This window comes from Gouania willdenowi, chromosome 1 (assembly GCF_900634775.1).
Source record: "Gouania willdenowi chromosome 1, fGouWil2.1, whole genome shotgun sequence".
Taxonomy (NCBI): domain Eukaryota; kingdom Metazoa; phylum Chordata; class Actinopteri; order Blenniiformes; family Gobiesocidae; genus Gouania; species Gouania willdenowi.
In genome coordinates, this window is record NC_041044.1 from 15,938,136 (window position 1) to 15,956,974 (window position 18,839).

Consider the following 18,839-nt stretch of genomic DNA (forward strand, 5'->3'; position numbering starts at 1 on the left):
AACTTTCACTTAAAAATATATTTTTCCCAAATCTTCCTTATGTCAAATTAAAAATGCAACCAAACTTGACAACATTCCAGGGGACTGTATACATGTGTATTTGACACACTGATCATGGAATGTTTATGACGCTGCTCTCCTTGGCTGAAGAATCGCAAAATTAAGTAAACAGACACACTGGTGGTCGCTGATGGATACACACATTCACCGTAATTCTCGACTGGCAGATTGATCTTCTGCATGGTGAGGTTCTCTTAATACAAACTATGTTAAGTAAAAAAAAAATATGCTGGTTACCACATGGTTACAGCTCTAAACCAAAGAGATTAGAAGTTATTTTCATTATTATTTGTGATCACATTTGTCGAGGTCCATGTCTGTAGCGGAAATGACGTGGCTTTAAGATGCAGGATGAGTCTATGAAATGTTACTGGATCAATGTAGGTGGATGAATACTCTTATCCAACAGGAACTCCTCAGACTTCTATGACGAACTCAGGGTTAGTGAAGGAGAAATCTTTAAACTCATTCTGGTCCAGGTTCATGATGAAAAGCTTATCAGTCGGCGTCAGCTCCACTGCCATCTTTGTGAACTCTTTGTCAAAGTTGCCGACGTCTCTTCGAGACTTCTGTAAAAGAAATGTAAAAAGGACAAAGACAGGAGAGTCATAAACAATTCCTTAATGAATAAAAAGCACTGTGGACAACATGTGGAACAACTTTCTGGATAAAGCACAAAGATGAGGAAACGGTGATCGTTCTTAGCAGACAGACATGATCTAAGGGGGGAGGACGATGTTAAAACACTTCATGTCAGTCCATCTGTTATGGGATATCCAAGCCTCTACATGGCAATTGTAATTAGGGGTGTAATGATCCATTGATCTAGATTGATACATCAATTTGTTGCACAACGATTCAATTGGATCAATGGAAACAAACCACTGATCAACAATGTCAGTGAAACACGGCACAGGTTTTTTATTCTTTGTCAAAAAGAAGGATTTCCGTTTAAATGTCTGAAATGTTTCACTGTTACAATTGCTGGTCACACTTTAAGCTGTCATTAGGATGAATAAGATGTCATGGAGGCTGTCATTAAAAAGTAACTAAACCCCAAACCCACTGTTTTCTGCTGAATACAAATGTATTTGGGTATTAAGTAGTGCTGTTTATGAATCCGAGTCCCACTCTTCACATTTTAGTATTTTAATTGTGCGTATTTAGTTGTAAAATGTCAGAGTTACTGGCCTCTAAGGGTTGAACACCGTCTGTTACAATAGAATCTTGCTCCTGGCTGAAACGGATTCTTCAAGATTCCCGCGTCATCAACTTTCACTGTTGGCCCCGCCCCTCCTATAAAAGCAGAAAGGAGGGAGAGGCTATTCTCCGATCACAGTCCTCAGTGAGCATTGATTGACAGCCAATGAGGAAGTTCACTGTGTTCCGCATGTGCCAGTGATGTTTTTGACTCTGTGCTTCAATAAAGAGCAGATTTTGCGCTAATCAGATGGTGTATTTACAGACATCTACGCTATGAGTGCATTCCCGTCTGTCTTGCGTGTGCGCAGACGTACGTGTTCGTCTTAAGCCTGATACTGTATATGGTTCTGCGACAGGACCTACATTGGGGGCATGACGCAGAGGTTGGCCCTTTTACTTCTGCGTAAAAGGAACGCCTCGCTATGTGATTGGCAGCCCTGCCGCTAGGGGGTTGTGGCTGTGTTGTTGTTACAAATGAGCATTAAAAAGCCCTTGTTTATCTTCCGGTCTTATAAAACAATGTTTTATGTTTTTTAAGCATCTTAAAATGTAATTTATTTCTGGATTAGTACTTGCCTACTTTACCTAACCACGTGTTTTTTTGGACACAAACATTAAAACAACGGTTTCAAAACGTGCACTTTATTTTTCAATATATAGTGTGGCAAAAAAGTATTTAGTCAACCACCAATTGTTCAAGTACTCCCACTTAAAAAGATTAGAGAGGCCTGTAATTTTCATCATAGGTATAACAACTATGAGAGACAAAATGAGAAAAAAAATCACATTGTAGGATTTTTAATGAATTAATTGGTAAATCCCTCGGTAAAATAAGTATTTGGTCACCTACAAACAAGCACATTTTCTGGCTCTCACAGACCTGTTTGAACTCGTGATCAGTATAAAACACACCTGTCCACAACCTCAAACAGTCACACTCCAAACTCAACTATGGCCAAGACCAAAGAGCTGTCAAAGGACACCAGAAACAAAACTGTAGAACTGCACCAGGCTGGGAAGACTGAATCCGCAATAGGTAAGCAGCTTGGTGTGAAGAAATCAACTGTGGGAGCAATTATTAGAAAATGGAAGACATACAAGACCACTGAAAATCTCCCAAGATCTGGGGCTCCTCGCAAGAACTCACCCCATGGGGTCAAAATCATCACAAGAACAGTGAGCAAAAATCCCAGAACCACACGGGGAGACCTAGTGAATGCCCTACAGAGAGCTGGGACCAAAGTAACAAAGGCTATAATCAGTAACACACTACGCCGCCAGGGACTCAAATCCTACAGTGCCAGACGTGTCCCCCTGCTTAAGCCAGTACATGTCCAAGCTCATCTGAAGTTTACTAGAGAGCATTTGGATGATCCAAAAGATGATTGGGCGAATGTCATATGGTCAAATGAAACCAAAACAGAACTTATTGGTAAGAACTCAAGTTGTCGTGTTTGGAGGAGAAAGAACACCATACCTACTGTAAAGCATGGGGGTGGTAAGATCATGCTTTTGGGGCTGTTTCTCTGCAAAGGGACCAGGACGACTGATCCGTGTAAAGGAAAGAATGAATGGGGCTATGTATCGTAAGATTTTGAGTGAAAACCTTCTTCCATCAGCAAGGGCATTGAAGAAAGGGTATATTACAAAGTATTGGGATTAACTGTTTTTATTGACCAAATACATATTTTCCACCATAATTTGCAAATAAATTCATAAAAAATCCTATAATGTGATTTTCCAGATTTTTTTTTCTCATTTTGTCTCTCAAAGTTGAGGTATACCTATGATGAAAACTACAGGCCTCTAATCTTTTTAAGTGGGAGAACTTGCACAATTGGTGGCTGACTAAATACTTTTTGCCCCACGTAGACATAGGCAACTTGTAAACAAAGTATATCAAGCGCACTGTCAACTGCTCCGGTCAACAGTCACGCCAGGGGCGGGACACCGCCCTTGCCGTAGAGCACAAAGAGAGCAGCGAGGTAACCTGGTCCACGGCCCCGGAGAGTGGGGAGTTGGGAGCGGGACAACGCTGTAAAGATCGCTTTAAACATAACATCATGTCTGCTCCTCTGTCATTGTTTACTGTTAATGAAATGCACACACAAACACTGTAGGTACAGGGACGAGGCAGAGTAGCGATGATAACAGTAAACACACCTTTTGTCTGTGATTGACTGGGTTTGGCGGTGCTTCACACGTGCTGCAGCCATGAAAGGAAATAATAAAACTCTGGCAATTTTAGTCTGTTTCTGTTCTCTCTTTGACTCAATTTCAAACAACTCTTGTATCGCTCCACAAAAAGTTGAAACATGGCAGTGTGACTGGAAAAGGTAGTGACCGGGGCTGAGGTTTGGCGATGACCAATCACAGCCCTTGTGTTCCACGTCGACTCAACGTGTAGTCAGGATTTTTTGGAGGAGCACGTCGGGTACGGGGAGGGGGTCTACGCCTACGTAGAGCGCTACATGTATCTACGGCAGCAATTTTACGCAGAACCATATATCAGGCTTTATGGCTATGAGCAGAGTGTCTTACTGCTACAGCAGTAATGCCCATAATCAAGGCATTTATTGAATTTCCCTCCTGGTGGCAGGTCAGCAGAAAGCAGGGGTTTAGTTACTCTTTAAGTGTCATTAAATGATGACACGTCTGGAACTATGTTGGTATTTTTTTGGTTTGGTAGAGAGATCTAGTGGGTCTAGGGTTAGGGGTTAGGCTAACAAAGGGTTAGGGTAATGTAGGGTTAGGAGTTAGGGTAACGAAGGGTTAGGGGTTAGGGTAACGAAGGGTTAGGGTAACGAAGGGTTAGAGTAACGAAGGGTTAGGGGTTAGGGTAACAAAGGGTTAGGGGTTAGGGCAACGAAGGGTTAGAGTAACGAAGGGTTAGGGGTTAGGGTAACGAAGGGTTAGGGTAACGAAGGGTTAGAGTAACGAAGGGTTAGGGGTTAGGGTAACGAAGGGTTAGGGTAACGAAGGGTTAGAGTAACGAAGGGTTAGGGGTTAGGGTAACAAAGGGTTAGGGGTTAGGGCAACGAAGGGTTAGAGTAACGAAGGGTTAGGGGTTAGGGTAACGAAGGGTTAGGGAATAGGGTAACGAAGGGTTAGAGTAACGAAGGGTTAGGGTAACGAAGGGTTAGGGGTTAGGGTAACGAAGGGTTAGAGTAACGAAAGGTTAGGGGTTAGGGTAACAAAGGGTTAGGGTAACGAACGACAGCCTTCATGACACCTTATTCATGCTAATGACGGGTGTCATGTCATAATAATGACAGCGTAATGTCAACCTTTATGAATAAAACTTCAAATAAAGTGTGACCCAATTGTTTGGTATTTTATTCTAGTTTGAGGTGAAATGTAACTGTTTGAAATAGGTTTATAATATTGTGAAATCATGGCGGACTTCGCAATATCGGCAAATATTGTGAGAATTGTGAGTCAAAATTAGCACAACATTACTCGGATTTATTACAATTAAGGCCAAGTCTAACTTTAAAGTCCATTTTCAGTCAAAACCCAATGGGTTCAGCTGGTCAACGGGTTTGGTTAAGTCAAAGTCTATGTCATCTGATCATCTGCAAAAAGAGACAAAATACAGACTCCATAAAAGACTGAAGGATCAAGTAGACAAAAAACATTTTGAGAACAAACTGAGGATGAAGAAGCACACACTACCTCCCAACTTGCAAAAAACCCTTTAACGACCCCCAGACATCAGAGAATAGACGAGAGACAAACTTCAAATGGTAGAGAGATAGAATAGCAATGGTTTCAGTAAAGAACAGAACAGGAACCATTAAACAGAGCTGCTGCTGACTCAACCACAACTGAAAAGGTGCTGAAACGGGTGAAGCAGTGAGCCCAAGGCAAGGCACATGTATTAGGACACACACGCACACACACACACAGCATTTGGTGTCCTACCTCCTCCAGTGTCTCATCATAGGTCTTCCATCTGAAATGAGGGGGTGGGGACAGGAAACTTTCCCATCTCTACCACTGGTCCACGCTTTCCCCATTGACACAGCACAATGATGTGAGTGAAGCATGGGGAACTCGGCCAGTGGCGTCTCTAATGATGGTTTGTGGAGCTGAGCTCTTTTAAAATCTCCAAATACTAATATTTGATAATTAATTTATTCTAAAGATACCAAATCCAAGTAATCTGCATAGGTTGCAGAGCAGTGTGAAGTCTGCCATTATTTATTTCATATTAATGTGGTTATTTCACATTTGCTAACATGTCTTGGAAATAAACACTTTTTGGATTTAAAGTATTTTACTTATAAAACCAGTAGTTAAGACACGTCCAGTCACAGCAGCCCTGCCCCCACAGCGCTGCACGGTTATGCATCAATTCTCACTGAGGGCTGTGAGAGGAAGGAACTAGTCCCCCCTCCCATCTTTAATAGGAGGGGCGGGGCCAACAGTGATTGTGATGGTTAGTGACGTCAATGATCTAATCTCAGCCAATAGCAAAATTCAATTTACAATAGCCTGCGTTCAACCTATAGAGGCCAGTTACACTCACTATTACAACTAAAAATACTGAATTTCAATACTTAAACCAGGCCCTTGAGGACTGGAGTTCACCAGCCCTGACTTAGACTAAAATGTGAAGAGTGGGACTAGGATCAATACACTACATTACTTCATACCTAATCATATACAATATGTATTCAGCAGAAAATAAGGTTTTAGGGTGTATTTACACTTTAAACTGTTGACTAGCACTAACCCTAATTTTTCCAGAGATTTATTGTAATTCAAGTGATGCAAGTTCAATGAATAGCTTGAATCGTTACAAAGGTAAGTACTGAACAGCCAATGGTTAAAAAAAGGGTTGGTTACCCAAAACTGAAAAATAATGTACATTTTAGAATTATACAAATGGGTCTTTTTCAGGGACCATGAAGTGGGTTAACAATTTAAAGCTGTTCTGCAGCAATGAAGGTTGAATCAGCCTTGAAAGCTGGTGCTATTAATTCCTACAGGTGTTCAAACTTTTCTTGGTTACTTACAACCCCCTCTGTCTGCATAAAAGCAGTGTTGGGAACACTGTACTTATTGGTGAGTCAAAAGTTTAGAATACATTTTGGTCTATAACTGGATTTCATGATTTCGTTTTCAACTCAAATTGCTTATTTGTTCTATGCTTTTGTTTCAGAGTGCAACGACACAATAAACTGAATGATTTACAGGAAAAAACAGGAAAAATTGTGGTGTTCTAAAACTATTTATTAGGTTTTAATTTTTTTTGCGATAACCTAACATCAAATTCCATGATTATTTTAATAAACCAAAATACAGTTTAAAAAAACACAAAAAGTTCTCATTAACTAGCATAGATTTCCAATGTGTTGTTTAGTCTTTTGTGACGCTAGCCTCTTCTAAATGTGTGTTAACAGGTTAAGACCTGGTCTTCCACTTTAATCAAACCAATACTTAACTGAATTTAATCCATTCATGATTCGTTCTTTTGTAAACACGCAGTAAGAAGACACACACAGCAGAAATAGTCTGGCAGGCACCAGTGACTGTATTATCAACTTCCAGTCATACAGGACAATTACACAGTCTACATGAGCCCATCTACCCAAATATTTCAGTTTGATGACTTGATACAACTTTGGATCTCCTGTTAAGATAAACACTGATTCATCTTTCAACGCTGCATGTGCTCAACTTCCCTTCAATCAACCTCCTATTCAGTGAAAATCTTTCAAAAACAGAAACTGATCAACAATATTGCCTTACTAAAGTTTGACACATTGTTACAATCCTAGATCTTTGTTTGATTACAAAAGTAATGTACAACTCAGAACAGTTTGTTTTTTAATTTCTGAAAAAGACTTTCAATGATATTCTCAGGGGGGAGCTGAGCGTTAATACACATAATTGACAATAACATTAGTTCTGCAAAATGGCACAAGTTGGCTGCCCTACTCCACGGTTGTTGTGAACTAAATCTAATCCATCCTCATGACTAGGAAACCTTAATATGGCACTTCTATATGTACGCCGACACAGTACCAGCATCATCCAACTACAGCTGGACTCACAGTAGATATTGTTCTCCATGAATGGGTGTTTACAAGTGAGGTGATATGTCTTATCAACAGTGTCATGTAAAGAATGTCCGCAGGAAGAGAAAAGTAATGACTAATAAACTCACTGTTCGTCATCTGAAAGGTGTAAAAATGAACTGAGAAAAAAGAAGCAGATGAGCTCACTACACCTGACTCAAAAAGAGTATGGTTCTAATGACTGAAGTCCACATTGGGATACTGAAACGATCATAGCGAGATTGTTGGTCCGTTTTCAAGCACACTGTGGATAATGACAATGTGATAGCCTATAACAACTAGCAGAAACGTTTAATTTATTTATATTTAGCATTTATGGCGAGATCACAGTGATAAGGAATCATGCTGTTGTTTAAGTTACTGAGGGAAAGCCTAACTTTTCATATTCAACCAATTATTATATTATATTATATTATTATATTCAACCTGAGTAGATTGTTTGCGACATTTATGTCTAGTCAGCAGAGATGTGTGAGTTTTGAGGAAACCAGATTGGCTGTTTGAATTCTGAAACTGTACAATAAGCTATGCTGTGAATCTCTTCGTGGCTGCAGCTCTTTAACACACTGACACTGGACTAAATTCATTCATATTGCACCTCGGGAAACGTCGAGCTGTCTATTCTGCCAAATGCAGCCTGGATGTGTCATGTTGGTGAACCCTCATAAAAAAAAAAAAAGAAAGAAAAAGAAAGGTGTGATGTGTATGGGGTTACTAGCGTAGCCCTGTGCAGTGTGGCTTGGTCAGTGAGTTGTGTGAGGGTACTCAGGGTTAACAATGAGAAGCCTGGAATTCTTCCTGGTCCAGGTTGGCTATAAGCTCCTGATCTGGGGGGGTCAGCTCTGGGGGGTGGCGCGTGAAAAAGCGATCAAAGTTCTCTGCATCGCGCCCACACTGCCGTGGAGAGGAAGAGAGATGCGGGGAAGGAGTGAGTTTGATGATGGATGAGATGAGAGAGAAAAAACGATAACAACAAACAAAGAGAAAAAAGAGAGATACAACTAAAACATGACGTCAACCAATCAAATCACTTACAGCTGAAGCTGTGGATTTCCATTGGTCCATATGTAAGCCAGTGACATCTCAGCTTCATCATTGGTGACTACACTCACAAATCTCTTGCTTTTCTTTTTGTCAGAGTAGTGACCAATGGTACGTGATGGTTGGGTTTGGGGAATGAGCGATCGGATCTCTCCTAACCCACCTTTGGAATTCTTTACTTCAACTATTCCCAAAGAAATAAGTAATACAGGTGAGTGAGTAAATGTGGGATATACTCACAGCTTTTGGTTTGAAAGGGGGCTGAACTTCTTTATTCTCCAGCTTTTCCCAGTCTATATAACGGAAGAAGGCGTGCTCCTTGATGTCTCTCTCCCCCTCAGGACCACAGCCCAGACGCTTCCCTGGGTGTTTGGTCATCAGCTGGGAATCAAAAATAAAGTCCCACAATATTTAGCTCTTCCCCACCTGACGATAACCAAAACAACTTCACTTAACAAAAAGAAACTAAAGAATAGGTGACTTGAGCCCTATCAATATTTTAACTAAAGATGTCAGGGTTGGGGTCAATTACATTTTTCAGTTACAATTACATTTTCAATTATCCATGTGTAATTACAATTATATTACGATTACAGTTACCAGCATTTTTTTTCAATTACAATCAAATTACAATAATTTTATTATCTTCAAAGTTAATTACAATTACATTCTCAATTACTAAAGTTCACACAGTTACTGAGCCTGAAATAAATAACCAGATAAAAGGTAATCTTCCTCTTGTGCTAGCTTTCTGTGATAACAGGTCCAGAATCAGCTGTAAAATACACTAAAAACGAATGTCTATCATTTAATTTATTTCATATGTATTGGTTACCTTGTTAGGCTTCCTATTCAATGAAAATATAGGTTTTAATGTTTTTGGTGTGGGGTCTGAGCCTTTTTTGTGTCACTATACCCCAAGATTTACATTTTTTTTTTTTTCAAATGGTAAAATGTGGGAAAGCTGGATATGAAATATATTTTAATAATTGTTAACTACATATGTGTAAAACTGTACATAGAACTGTAACATGGTTCCCCAGTTTTGCATTAAATTATAATTGACAATTTTTTATAGACTTTTCATGGCAATTACAGTCAATTACAAAAACTCGATTACAATTTAATCAAATTACGATTATGACAGTAACACATTTTAAAATTACAATTTAATTTTTGACAAACTTGTAATTAATTATCAATTGCACCATTACAATTATAATTGATCCCAACCATGGCCGATATTAACCAATACCAATATATACAAAGACCGCCTCCCCCCAACTTAATCTTAGATCACATAATATATACTGTATATATATATATATATATATATATATATATATATATATATATGAATGGCATTCACATTGTAACCATTAATTTTAATATGATGTCCCACTCTGCCCTAATTCAACTTCAGTAATAGAAAAATTGCAATTGAAAAAAAAAAAAAAAAAACATGTCTCAAACAGCAGCACATATCAGGTTTTCTACATCGGTGGAAAAACCAATAACGATGTCAACCTATAATACATTTTAAATGAAAACAACACAATCTTAAACAACTGCATTCTATACTTTCACTTTGTCAAATATGAATGTAAAAGTTTAAATTAAATGCAGTGGAAAGAGAAAAATGAAGAAAAATAAAATAAATATAGTATAAAAACATGAGCCTTTAGATCTTGTCACTTTGTTTTTTCATTTGTTACACAGTATAACAAACATGACCAAGAAGTAATTAGAGAAAAAAAAAAAAGTCTTTGGGGTCACCAGAAATTTGTGATAACAAAATAGGGTCACGATCCAAAAAGGTTGGGAACCACTGCTCAAAACCTTTTCAAAACTCAAAGATCTAATACCAAAGAAAGCCATGCATTCATTTATTGAAACACAAGCATTACGAGCTAAGATGTTGTATAATTTCTATAGGGTGTAATTAATCAAATTGCACGCAGCCAACATATTATTAGTGGGATCTGTGGACGAGGCGTTCAATGATGGTACATTTGTGCATGGAGCTTTAATTCTCACCCCCTTGCAGATGGCAACAGCTTCTTTGGACATGGATTTAGGGTAAGAGACGTGATGCTCCATGATCGACTGGAACAGTTCATCTTCATCTTCTCCATCAAAAGGAGGCTGAGTAGACAGAGCAAAACTCCATTTTAACTCACGTTTTTTTATCAACTGAACTGAAGAGTGTGCAAACAAACCTGCCCAGCCAGCATCTCATAGAGCAGCACACCAAAGGCCCACCAGTCTACAGACTTCCCGTATGGCTGATAGGCGATGATCTAAAGCAACAAGAACACATTCATACTGGACAGCTTTATAATAACAACCTGTTAATTCAGTCCAAGGAAAACGTGTAGTTCACCTCTGGAGCGATGTAGTCTGGTGTCCCACAGAAGGTCTTTGTGGTCACTCCGTCAAGCATGTTTTCTTTGCACATGCCAAAGTCTGCAATCTTTATGTGGCCTTCAGAATCCAGCATCACATTGTCCAGTTTCAGATCACTGAATAAAACACACCAGGGTGGGGCTCAATTACATTTTTTAGTTACAATTACGTTTTCAATTACCCATATTCAATTACAATACAACTCAAATTACAATAAATTTTCATCCTCAGAAAGTCAATTACAATTACTAAATTTCAAATACAATTAATTATAATTACTGAGCTTGAAATAAATAACCTCATAACCATTTAACCATCCTCTTGTGTTAGCTTCTCTTATGATAACGGGTCCTAAATCAGCTGTAAAATACACTAACAACTTATATACCATCTAATTCAACTTGGTTACCTTGTTAGGCTTCTTAATCAATGAAATATAGGTTTTAGTATTTTGGGCGTTTGCATCTGAGCTTTTTTGTGTCAGTATACTCTTCAATTTACTAATTTTTTTAATTATTAAAATGTGGCTTGTTATGAAACTTGTTTTAATAATTGTTAACTACATATGTGTACAACTGTACGTAGAACTGTAATGTGGTTTTCAAGTTTGGCGTTAAATTACAATTGACAATTTTTATGGCAAATTACAATTACAAAGTCAATTATCTGAACTAAATTACAAATTAATTACAATTAGAACTGCAACAAATTTTTTAAATTTACAATCACAATAACGCCATAATTGTAATTCATTATAATTTACGCAATTAAAATTATAATTGACCCCAACCCTGGAAAACACCCACAACAGTTTTGATCTCGAGACTGAACTGCACAGGACGCCATAAACACTTTAGGAACCAACTCACCGATACACAATGCCCTTAGAGTGAAGGAAGAAGAGGCCAATTGCAATCTCTGCAGCGTAGAACCTACAAGAACCAACAGCCTTTAATTCAGGGGCCAGACCATAGAAAGACTGTGCATGCATATGAAGACTCCAAATGCTGTAATAAGAGCCAACATTACAAGGTATATTTAAAGGTCCAGTATTATGCTATTTTTCACTCATCTCCATTTGTTTTAAGAACCCCAACAACATAGTATTTCAGGGTTTTAGTCCTCAGAAAAGTCACTTTAATGACACTTCTAAAAACAGGCCGTTTTGGGGCCTTCATGCATATACCTAATGTAGAAGGTGATAAGTGGTCACCGTAGCTGTTCTATTTTTGCTATCCACACACTTGTTATTGTTTTCAGCCAAAAAACGGCACATTACAGTAAAACATATGGCTATTTAAGCGGCTATTGTGATTGTGAGTCAGACAAAAGCTGCTTCAGGGTGTGTGTGTGGCAGCAGCAGCAGCAACAGAGTAAACTATCAACTTAGTCATCTTTATCAAACACTCACCAAAGTGTTAAGCTGCTAAGTCACTTTCTGGTTATCTTCACCACTTCTAACCACAGGAATAGTCCATTTAAGGAGGTAATAATTTGTTTTGTCCAACTGCTGCATTGCATTGGGTCACAAACACATCAGATCATGTCAAAGGCGATATGTAGCGGTGTAACGGCTACTAAAAGTGGAACGCTAACAATAATCCTTTTTAATTATTTATATACTGGATAATCTATATACTGAATGTAAATATATTATAAGCTATGCAGCCTGTAGATTTGCATTTGAGACGGAAAAAACAGTGAAGGAAAGCAGTTGTTTGTCGCTGCCTTCGGATGCACTTAATATTCACGCTGCTGATTTGGAAAAGCACTTTAGATAATATGGTGCATTTAATGCTTGACTTGGTTTTATGCTTTCTACAGATAAAATTTAGTTAAAGTGTTGAATTTAGATTATATCTACATCCTGTTACATCTATAAATATGCATTGTCCCTTCCAAATGCTAAGATTCTTTTAAACTTCTACTATTGCCTAATTGAGAGTGTCTTAACCAAGTGTATTACTGTGTGGTTTCATAATCTCACTCTGAAAGAAAAAAATGCTCTGAACAATGTGGTTGGCTCAGCCAGCAGGACCATTGGCTGTACTTAAATCGAGCTTTACAAATAGCGAATGACGCCTCAGGCCACCCTGCCAGGGCCATCTTTGAAATGCCTTCTTCAGGGAAAAGGTATCGCTCCATCAAATGTTCCACTGCTCGCCATTTGAACAGTTTCTTCCCACAAGCTGTGGTGACTCTAAACAAGGCACTTTAATTTTGTATGGACTTTTTATTGTACAGAATTGACCCTATTGTATTTTTATGTGGTTTTATGTGACTCTTTATTCTAGTATTTTACATTATAGTATTTTTAGTGGCATTGATTAATTGTTTGCTTTTTATTGTGTAATGTCTTTTTAAATGTTGACTGCACTTTGAGCTCCTTGCACATTTTTTTCAGATGTGGTTTTCATACTGCAAATGGCTAATAAACTGAACTGAACAAATAAAATAAACGGAATTGAAATTGAGTGCATTGCTCAGCCCCTGCTTAATTTCTCTCCATCGTCCCTTTGCTTTCAAATTGTAATCAAACTGCATCAAGGTCAATGAAATCCACTGGTGTAGTGCAGCATTTCAAACATCTTCAAACCAACTATTGATTTTCTTTTTTTTTTTTTTACGCAAACCAAACATTACTCGCATAAAAAAGCCAATCATCTATATTTGAATAATAAATTGTACAACTGATCAAAATCATGAATGATTTAGTAGATCCATTGAACCTGAACCTGTCACCTGTTCTTTAATAAAACTGGAGAGTGAGAAATCAAATAAGAAGCAGCACAGACATAAGACGTTCCAAATAACTTATCAAAATAGTCCTTCAGCTGCTGTAAATGCAGATCTGATTTCAAACTCATTTCAAGCACATTTACGGTAAAAACGAGAGAGTATCAAGCATGTTTACTTCTCACAGCTACAGGTAATTTTCGTACGGTCATAAATTGACATTAGCTTTTTTATTGCTTCATTTTGCAACAGCTACAACACCCAGACATAGATCTGCGCTGGGCTGATAGAGACTTCAGCCTTGGTGTCGTCTGCCACAGCAGGAAACACCCACTCTCTATCGTAGACGCTACAATACATGGTTCAGCAGAGTGGATTAAATGACTATCGTTGTATTTCAGAAATTAAAAGTGTTGATAGTGAGCGACGCAACATACATTGATTCCCAAACTGGGGTTCACGCCCCCTAGTGGTGTGTGTGACATCATGACAGGGGGTTGCGAGAACAGCCTTAGTGAACTTTGAGCATATAAAATGGAAGAAAATGTTTTTTTACTTTGCACTCAAAGAACTTTATTGTTATATTTCTAAACAATGTGAATGCACTTTTTTTTTAAAATGACTTTTGAAGAAGTTACAATTTTTGCCCATTTATTTTAAAACTTATGTTGCAATTGGGGCCCCTTAAAATTCTTCATTCTTCAAAGGGGGGCACAGCAGAACACATTTGGTAACAACTGCATTAAGTCAGGGTGGAAACATTTATCATATATATTAGTTAATTTATTTATCAAAATGTATGAATTAAATAAGCTATAGGTGATAAGTCATAAGGTGAATTCAATCTTTTACATTTGTCTACATCATAGAGTGGAACAAACTAAGGTACACAGCAACTCATCTCTGGCCTCTTGAATGACATTTTGGTAGTTTACATGACTGTTTATAAACTTGCCATATTCTAACATATTTTTATCACTTTTTTCTTGCCATATTTTTGCTCCTTTTAATGTAATTCTGCTACATTACTCCCCTTTCTGCTACTTCTCCATCAAATTTCAATGCCTTTTCTGCAAATTTTTTTGACACTTATAAAATATAAATCCTTTCCACCATTTTTACACCTAATGTTGCGTATGCTGACCCATATTTGTCACTTGAACCTCTTTTCACCAAATTTCATGAATATCTTTTGACAATTTAACCACATTCACGACTTGTCATACCCATTATTTGCCAGTTTAAACTAATTGTTCCTACTTTTAAATGACCACAACCGCCCCATTTCTGCCACTTTTGAGCCAATATTGACACTTTGAACCCTTTTTACCACTTTTTCTGACCACTCTAGTTTGCTGCTTTTAACCAATTTCTGTGAATTTAAGAATCCCATTTCACCACTTTTTCCACTATTTTTGGTCACTTTCAACCCATATTATTTAGGATTTATATCTTTAAGAAGACTATATACTATGGTGCAAATAACAATAAACTTCTTTGATAACAGTGGATATTATTCAGATAAATAAATAAATGTCGTTATCACAGATTCATAGAACAATGGACCATCATTTTGCTGACTTTATGGATGGGTCCTAAAAAGCTCTCCCCTTTATTTACCCTTATAGATGTATGTCCCTGTCTCCACGTGACTGTTCTTGAATGCTCATGTCTGTGTTCAACCACCTTCAGGTAGAGTGGGGGTCCCCGGGCACTGGAACCTTTATTTTGGGGGTCGTGGGCTGAAAAAGTTGAGAACCACTAGTCTCAGGTGATACTCACACAGCATGAGGCTCCTTGAACTTTCCAACTTGTTGGATTTGGTACATCAGGTCTCCTCCGTTAATGTACTCCATGACAAAATATAAACGGTCCTAGAGGTAGAAGAAAAGGTAGAACAGGAAAGAAAAGTTCTTAATGTAATTAATCTGAATTATTTATCCTTTGTTGCACTGACCGTACTGCATGCCGACTACTGATTAATTGAGAACAAAAATCATTGGATTCCATACATTTTTTGCCAACATTTAGATACTGTCATGGTCCTGCCTCACCATGGTTTGGAAACACGACTGCAGCTGTGTGAGAAACGGTGGTTTTCCAGCCAGAGCCAGGACTCTCTTCTCCACCATGGTACACTCCACGTCATCGTCCTGGATCACTACGTCCTTCTTCAGGATTTTTATGGCGTATAACTCTTCTGTGCCTTTCCTCTCAGCAAGCATCACCTGAAAGGAGACACTGAAGAAAAATAAGTGTGCAACACTTCCCCCGGTTCAGCAGAGTGTCCAGCTGACATGCTTCACCTTTCCAAAGCTGCCTTTTCCCAAAACCATGATGAAGTTGAAGTCTGACAGTTTCACTCTGTCCTGATTGCCGTTGCTGTCGTATTTACACACCGAAGAGGATGAAGACGAGTCTGTGGGTTTCCCTGGACCAACTCTGGCCCTCTAATGAAGAAAAATAGTTCCCAGATTAAATGAAATACTGTAGATCTGATTTAACCAGCAGTCGTTTTCAGGCGTTCTTGGTGCACCTCAAATTTTTGTCGTAGCTCTTCATTACCCTCTTCTCCTTCTGGTGGGACAGGAACATTAAAGTATTCTCCTTCCTCCTGGGACAGAAGCTTAAACCTACAAACAATAATAATAATAATAATAATCAATCAACTAACAGATAAAATCCAGATGCTCTCTTCCCATACTGCCACTAAAGCCTTGTACCTGTTATTTTAACACTTTTTTTTTAACTTTACACACTCACCATCCATCTACCGCTTCTTTTTTTAGCTCTGAAATTCCAAAGGAAAGTGATCCCATGAAATCATTCCTGCTGGTCAAATCCCAGTCCCAGATCTCCAATGAGAGCCGGCGATCTCTGTCAGTTTCTTTGAGGTTGCTGGGAAATAATGGCAAACAGGTAACATATTGTTATGGTCATTTTTATATTCATCATCATATCCTCAAATGTATGTTCATGTGTACAATTTGTCATGTTTTAATACATGACGACTCCATTACTCTTTACACTTTTGAACAGCTGAATCATGATTAAACAGTACAGATCGTATTATTCTCAGTGCAGCACAGTCTCTGCCAAGCCAGAATCTCTGCTCACATGCAGACATACACTGACGCACACACTTATCAAGACAGATAAAGACTGGAGCAGAACCTTCTCATAACATCTTCATCATCCTCCAACAATTCCACTATGGGCATCTGACTCCCTCCCTTTTGTCTCTCACTGTTGGGACCTTTTCTTATCTGTATAAAAAGCTTAAGCTGAAACTGTTAGAGGGCGCGGCACTTCCTTCGGACGTCCGCCTGGACGGACGCTAATTTTGTTCCATCTTGTACCTTTTTTCTTAGTTTAGAATAAACTATTTTTTATATAAATCATCAATGCTTCTCCTGGACTCCATCATTCAACCAGAGCAATGAATCATGTCTTCAAATGAGGTCAACCGTAAATTCAGCCGTAACAATATTTATTTGTGTAATCAAAATTGTAAATGACTCTCGCTACATCTTTCCCTTGGACAAGGAAGCTGGCGCACAGATGAATATGAAACGGTATTTGACCAATGATTTCATACGGTCGGATTTCATCATCATTTTCCATCATAATAATGAGGTGGATGTGTTGCATTGCTGGATCATGCATCTAAAGTGAAAAAAACATGTGGAAAACTGTTCCTTTCAACGGACCAACTATTCATTGGAGTCTGCATTTGCAACACAATCATCAACATTTTTCAAAGTCAAAGGTAAAAAACTCATCTCACTGCGGAACTTTGGTGGAACCAATTGTATTGAACAACAGTTTGACTTCACTTCACTTCCCCTAATTTCATTATTATTGTGCCTTGGTTTCCACTTCCACGTCTAAATATGTACGGTATGTAAGGAACAACATTATCCAAGCAATAAGTGACAGATAGGATGTTCACTTACATTTCCTTGATTTCTTGAAGAATTATTATTAATTTTGAAAAAGTTTAGTAAAAAAAAAAATTTAGGAAAATTGCAAGAATTTTCAAATGATTGGAGTCTAAACTATTTGAAATTAAAAATGACTGCCATCAATATTATGAGTGCAAGAAAATTACTGTTCCTACGAATATTGGGGATTTTTATTTTCTTTTTTTTGGTTGGAATTTGTTTTAGGATTTTTCCTTATATTTTTGGCTTATTCTGTCTATGTATTTGTTTCCCTTATTCATTGCTGCCATCCCTGAATATAATGCAAGTCATTTTTTTGTTATTCTTTGTGCTTTTTGATTTTGGGGGCTGCACTAAATTTCGATTGATTGAGGACCGCATGTGGCCCCCGAGCCACCAGTTGCCTATGTCTGAGTTACTGTAACAAAATTTTGTATCAGGGACATTAGAAACATGACATTTTGACAGTTTGTGACCAAACTGAAGCAAACAGATGACCAAATCAAAATGAACATTGTCAGAAAAGAAAAAGCAAAGTCTCACTAGGTAAACGTCTCATTCCAGGTGGGGTTGAGGCAGGCTTTGATGGTCTTGGTCTTCTGTTTGCTCTCACCCTTGGGGTCTGGGATGAGTTTGAGCTTAACGTAGGGGTCTGAAAGGCCGTTGGGGTCCATTGGCACGAGGTTCCGAGCCTCTTTGACTGTGATCGAGGAGATGGATGAAAAATATATTAGAACAAGCAACACATCCAAAGACTTTATGATTAATTAGCCAGCACCGTCTCATTTTTCAGACGGGCATATTGGGTTGTAAACCTATAGCAGTGTGACAACATGTCGAAGTTTGAAGCTTCTCAGTTCTGCCCTAAATAATTACATTTGACAACACTTAACAACAGTTTAGTTTGTCTTCTATAATCAATCCAGCTGTGTCTAAGAGAGGGAGAGAGCAGCCACGTGGGTAGCTGCCCTACATTAACAGGCAATATGGGCCAATCATTGGACCATTGATCGACTAATGGACTTTCCAGATTTATTCTTAGGCTGACCGAGCCTCGTTCAGCTCGTCAGGGAGAGAGAAAGAACACAAGCACTCACTGGTGACGGTGAGCGTGTCCTCTGTGATCTGAGCAGAGATCTGGATGCGTCCTCGTCGCTCCGTGTGGTCGGTCCCGCACAGGTTGGGAACGTTGGCCACACATCGCTTATGAATGTTCATCATACAGTCTGAATAGAACAAAGGGTCATCTTTGAATACAGTTAGACAGTAGTCACAACCAGGGTTGTGGTCAGTTATAATTGTAACTGCCTAATTGATAATCAATTACTATTATGGCGTAGTTATAATTTTAAAAAATAGGTTG

At 38.4% G+C, this 18,839-nt stretch overlaps 1 protein-coding gene across 6 annotated transcripts in view; it reads right to left on the reverse strand.

The window, feature by feature from the left end:
• The window catches only part of LOC114470730 (protein kinase C beta type), a 61,572-nt gene continuing 42,733 nt past the window's right edge, over positions 1-18,839 (reverse strand). For 3 of the 6 annotated variants that reach the window (XM_028459069.1, XM_028459093.1, XM_028459097.1), the window contains 13 exons: positions 18,574-18,702; positions 18,020-18,176; positions 16,296-16,430; positions 16,069-16,165; positions 15,839-15,982; positions 15,587-15,760; positions 15,315-15,406; positions 11,666-11,728; positions 10,774-10,912; positions 10,610-10,690; positions 10,428-10,535; positions 8,631-8,771; positions 1-629 (listed from right to left, as the gene is read on the reverse strand). In XM_028459069.1, the coding sequence (XP_028314870.1) occupies positions 477-629; positions 8,631-8,771; positions 10,428-10,535; positions 10,610-10,690; positions 10,774-10,912; positions 11,666-11,728; positions 15,315-15,406; positions 15,587-15,760; positions 15,839-15,982; positions 16,069-16,165; positions 16,296-16,430; positions 18,020-18,176; positions 18,574-18,702 (1,613 nt within the window). In that variant the 3' untranslated portion in view covers positions 1-476. Of the gene's footprint in view, positions 630-6,779; positions 8,244-8,384; positions 8,772-10,427; positions 10,536-10,609; positions 10,691-10,773; positions 10,913-11,665; positions 11,729-15,314; positions 15,407-15,586; positions 15,761-15,838; positions 15,983-16,068; positions 16,166-16,295; positions 16,431-18,019; positions 18,177-18,573; positions 18,703-18,839 lie in introns of those variants that run through there. The other 3 variants (XM_028459075.1, XR_003674908.1, XM_028459082.1) reach the window with 3 other exon arrangements.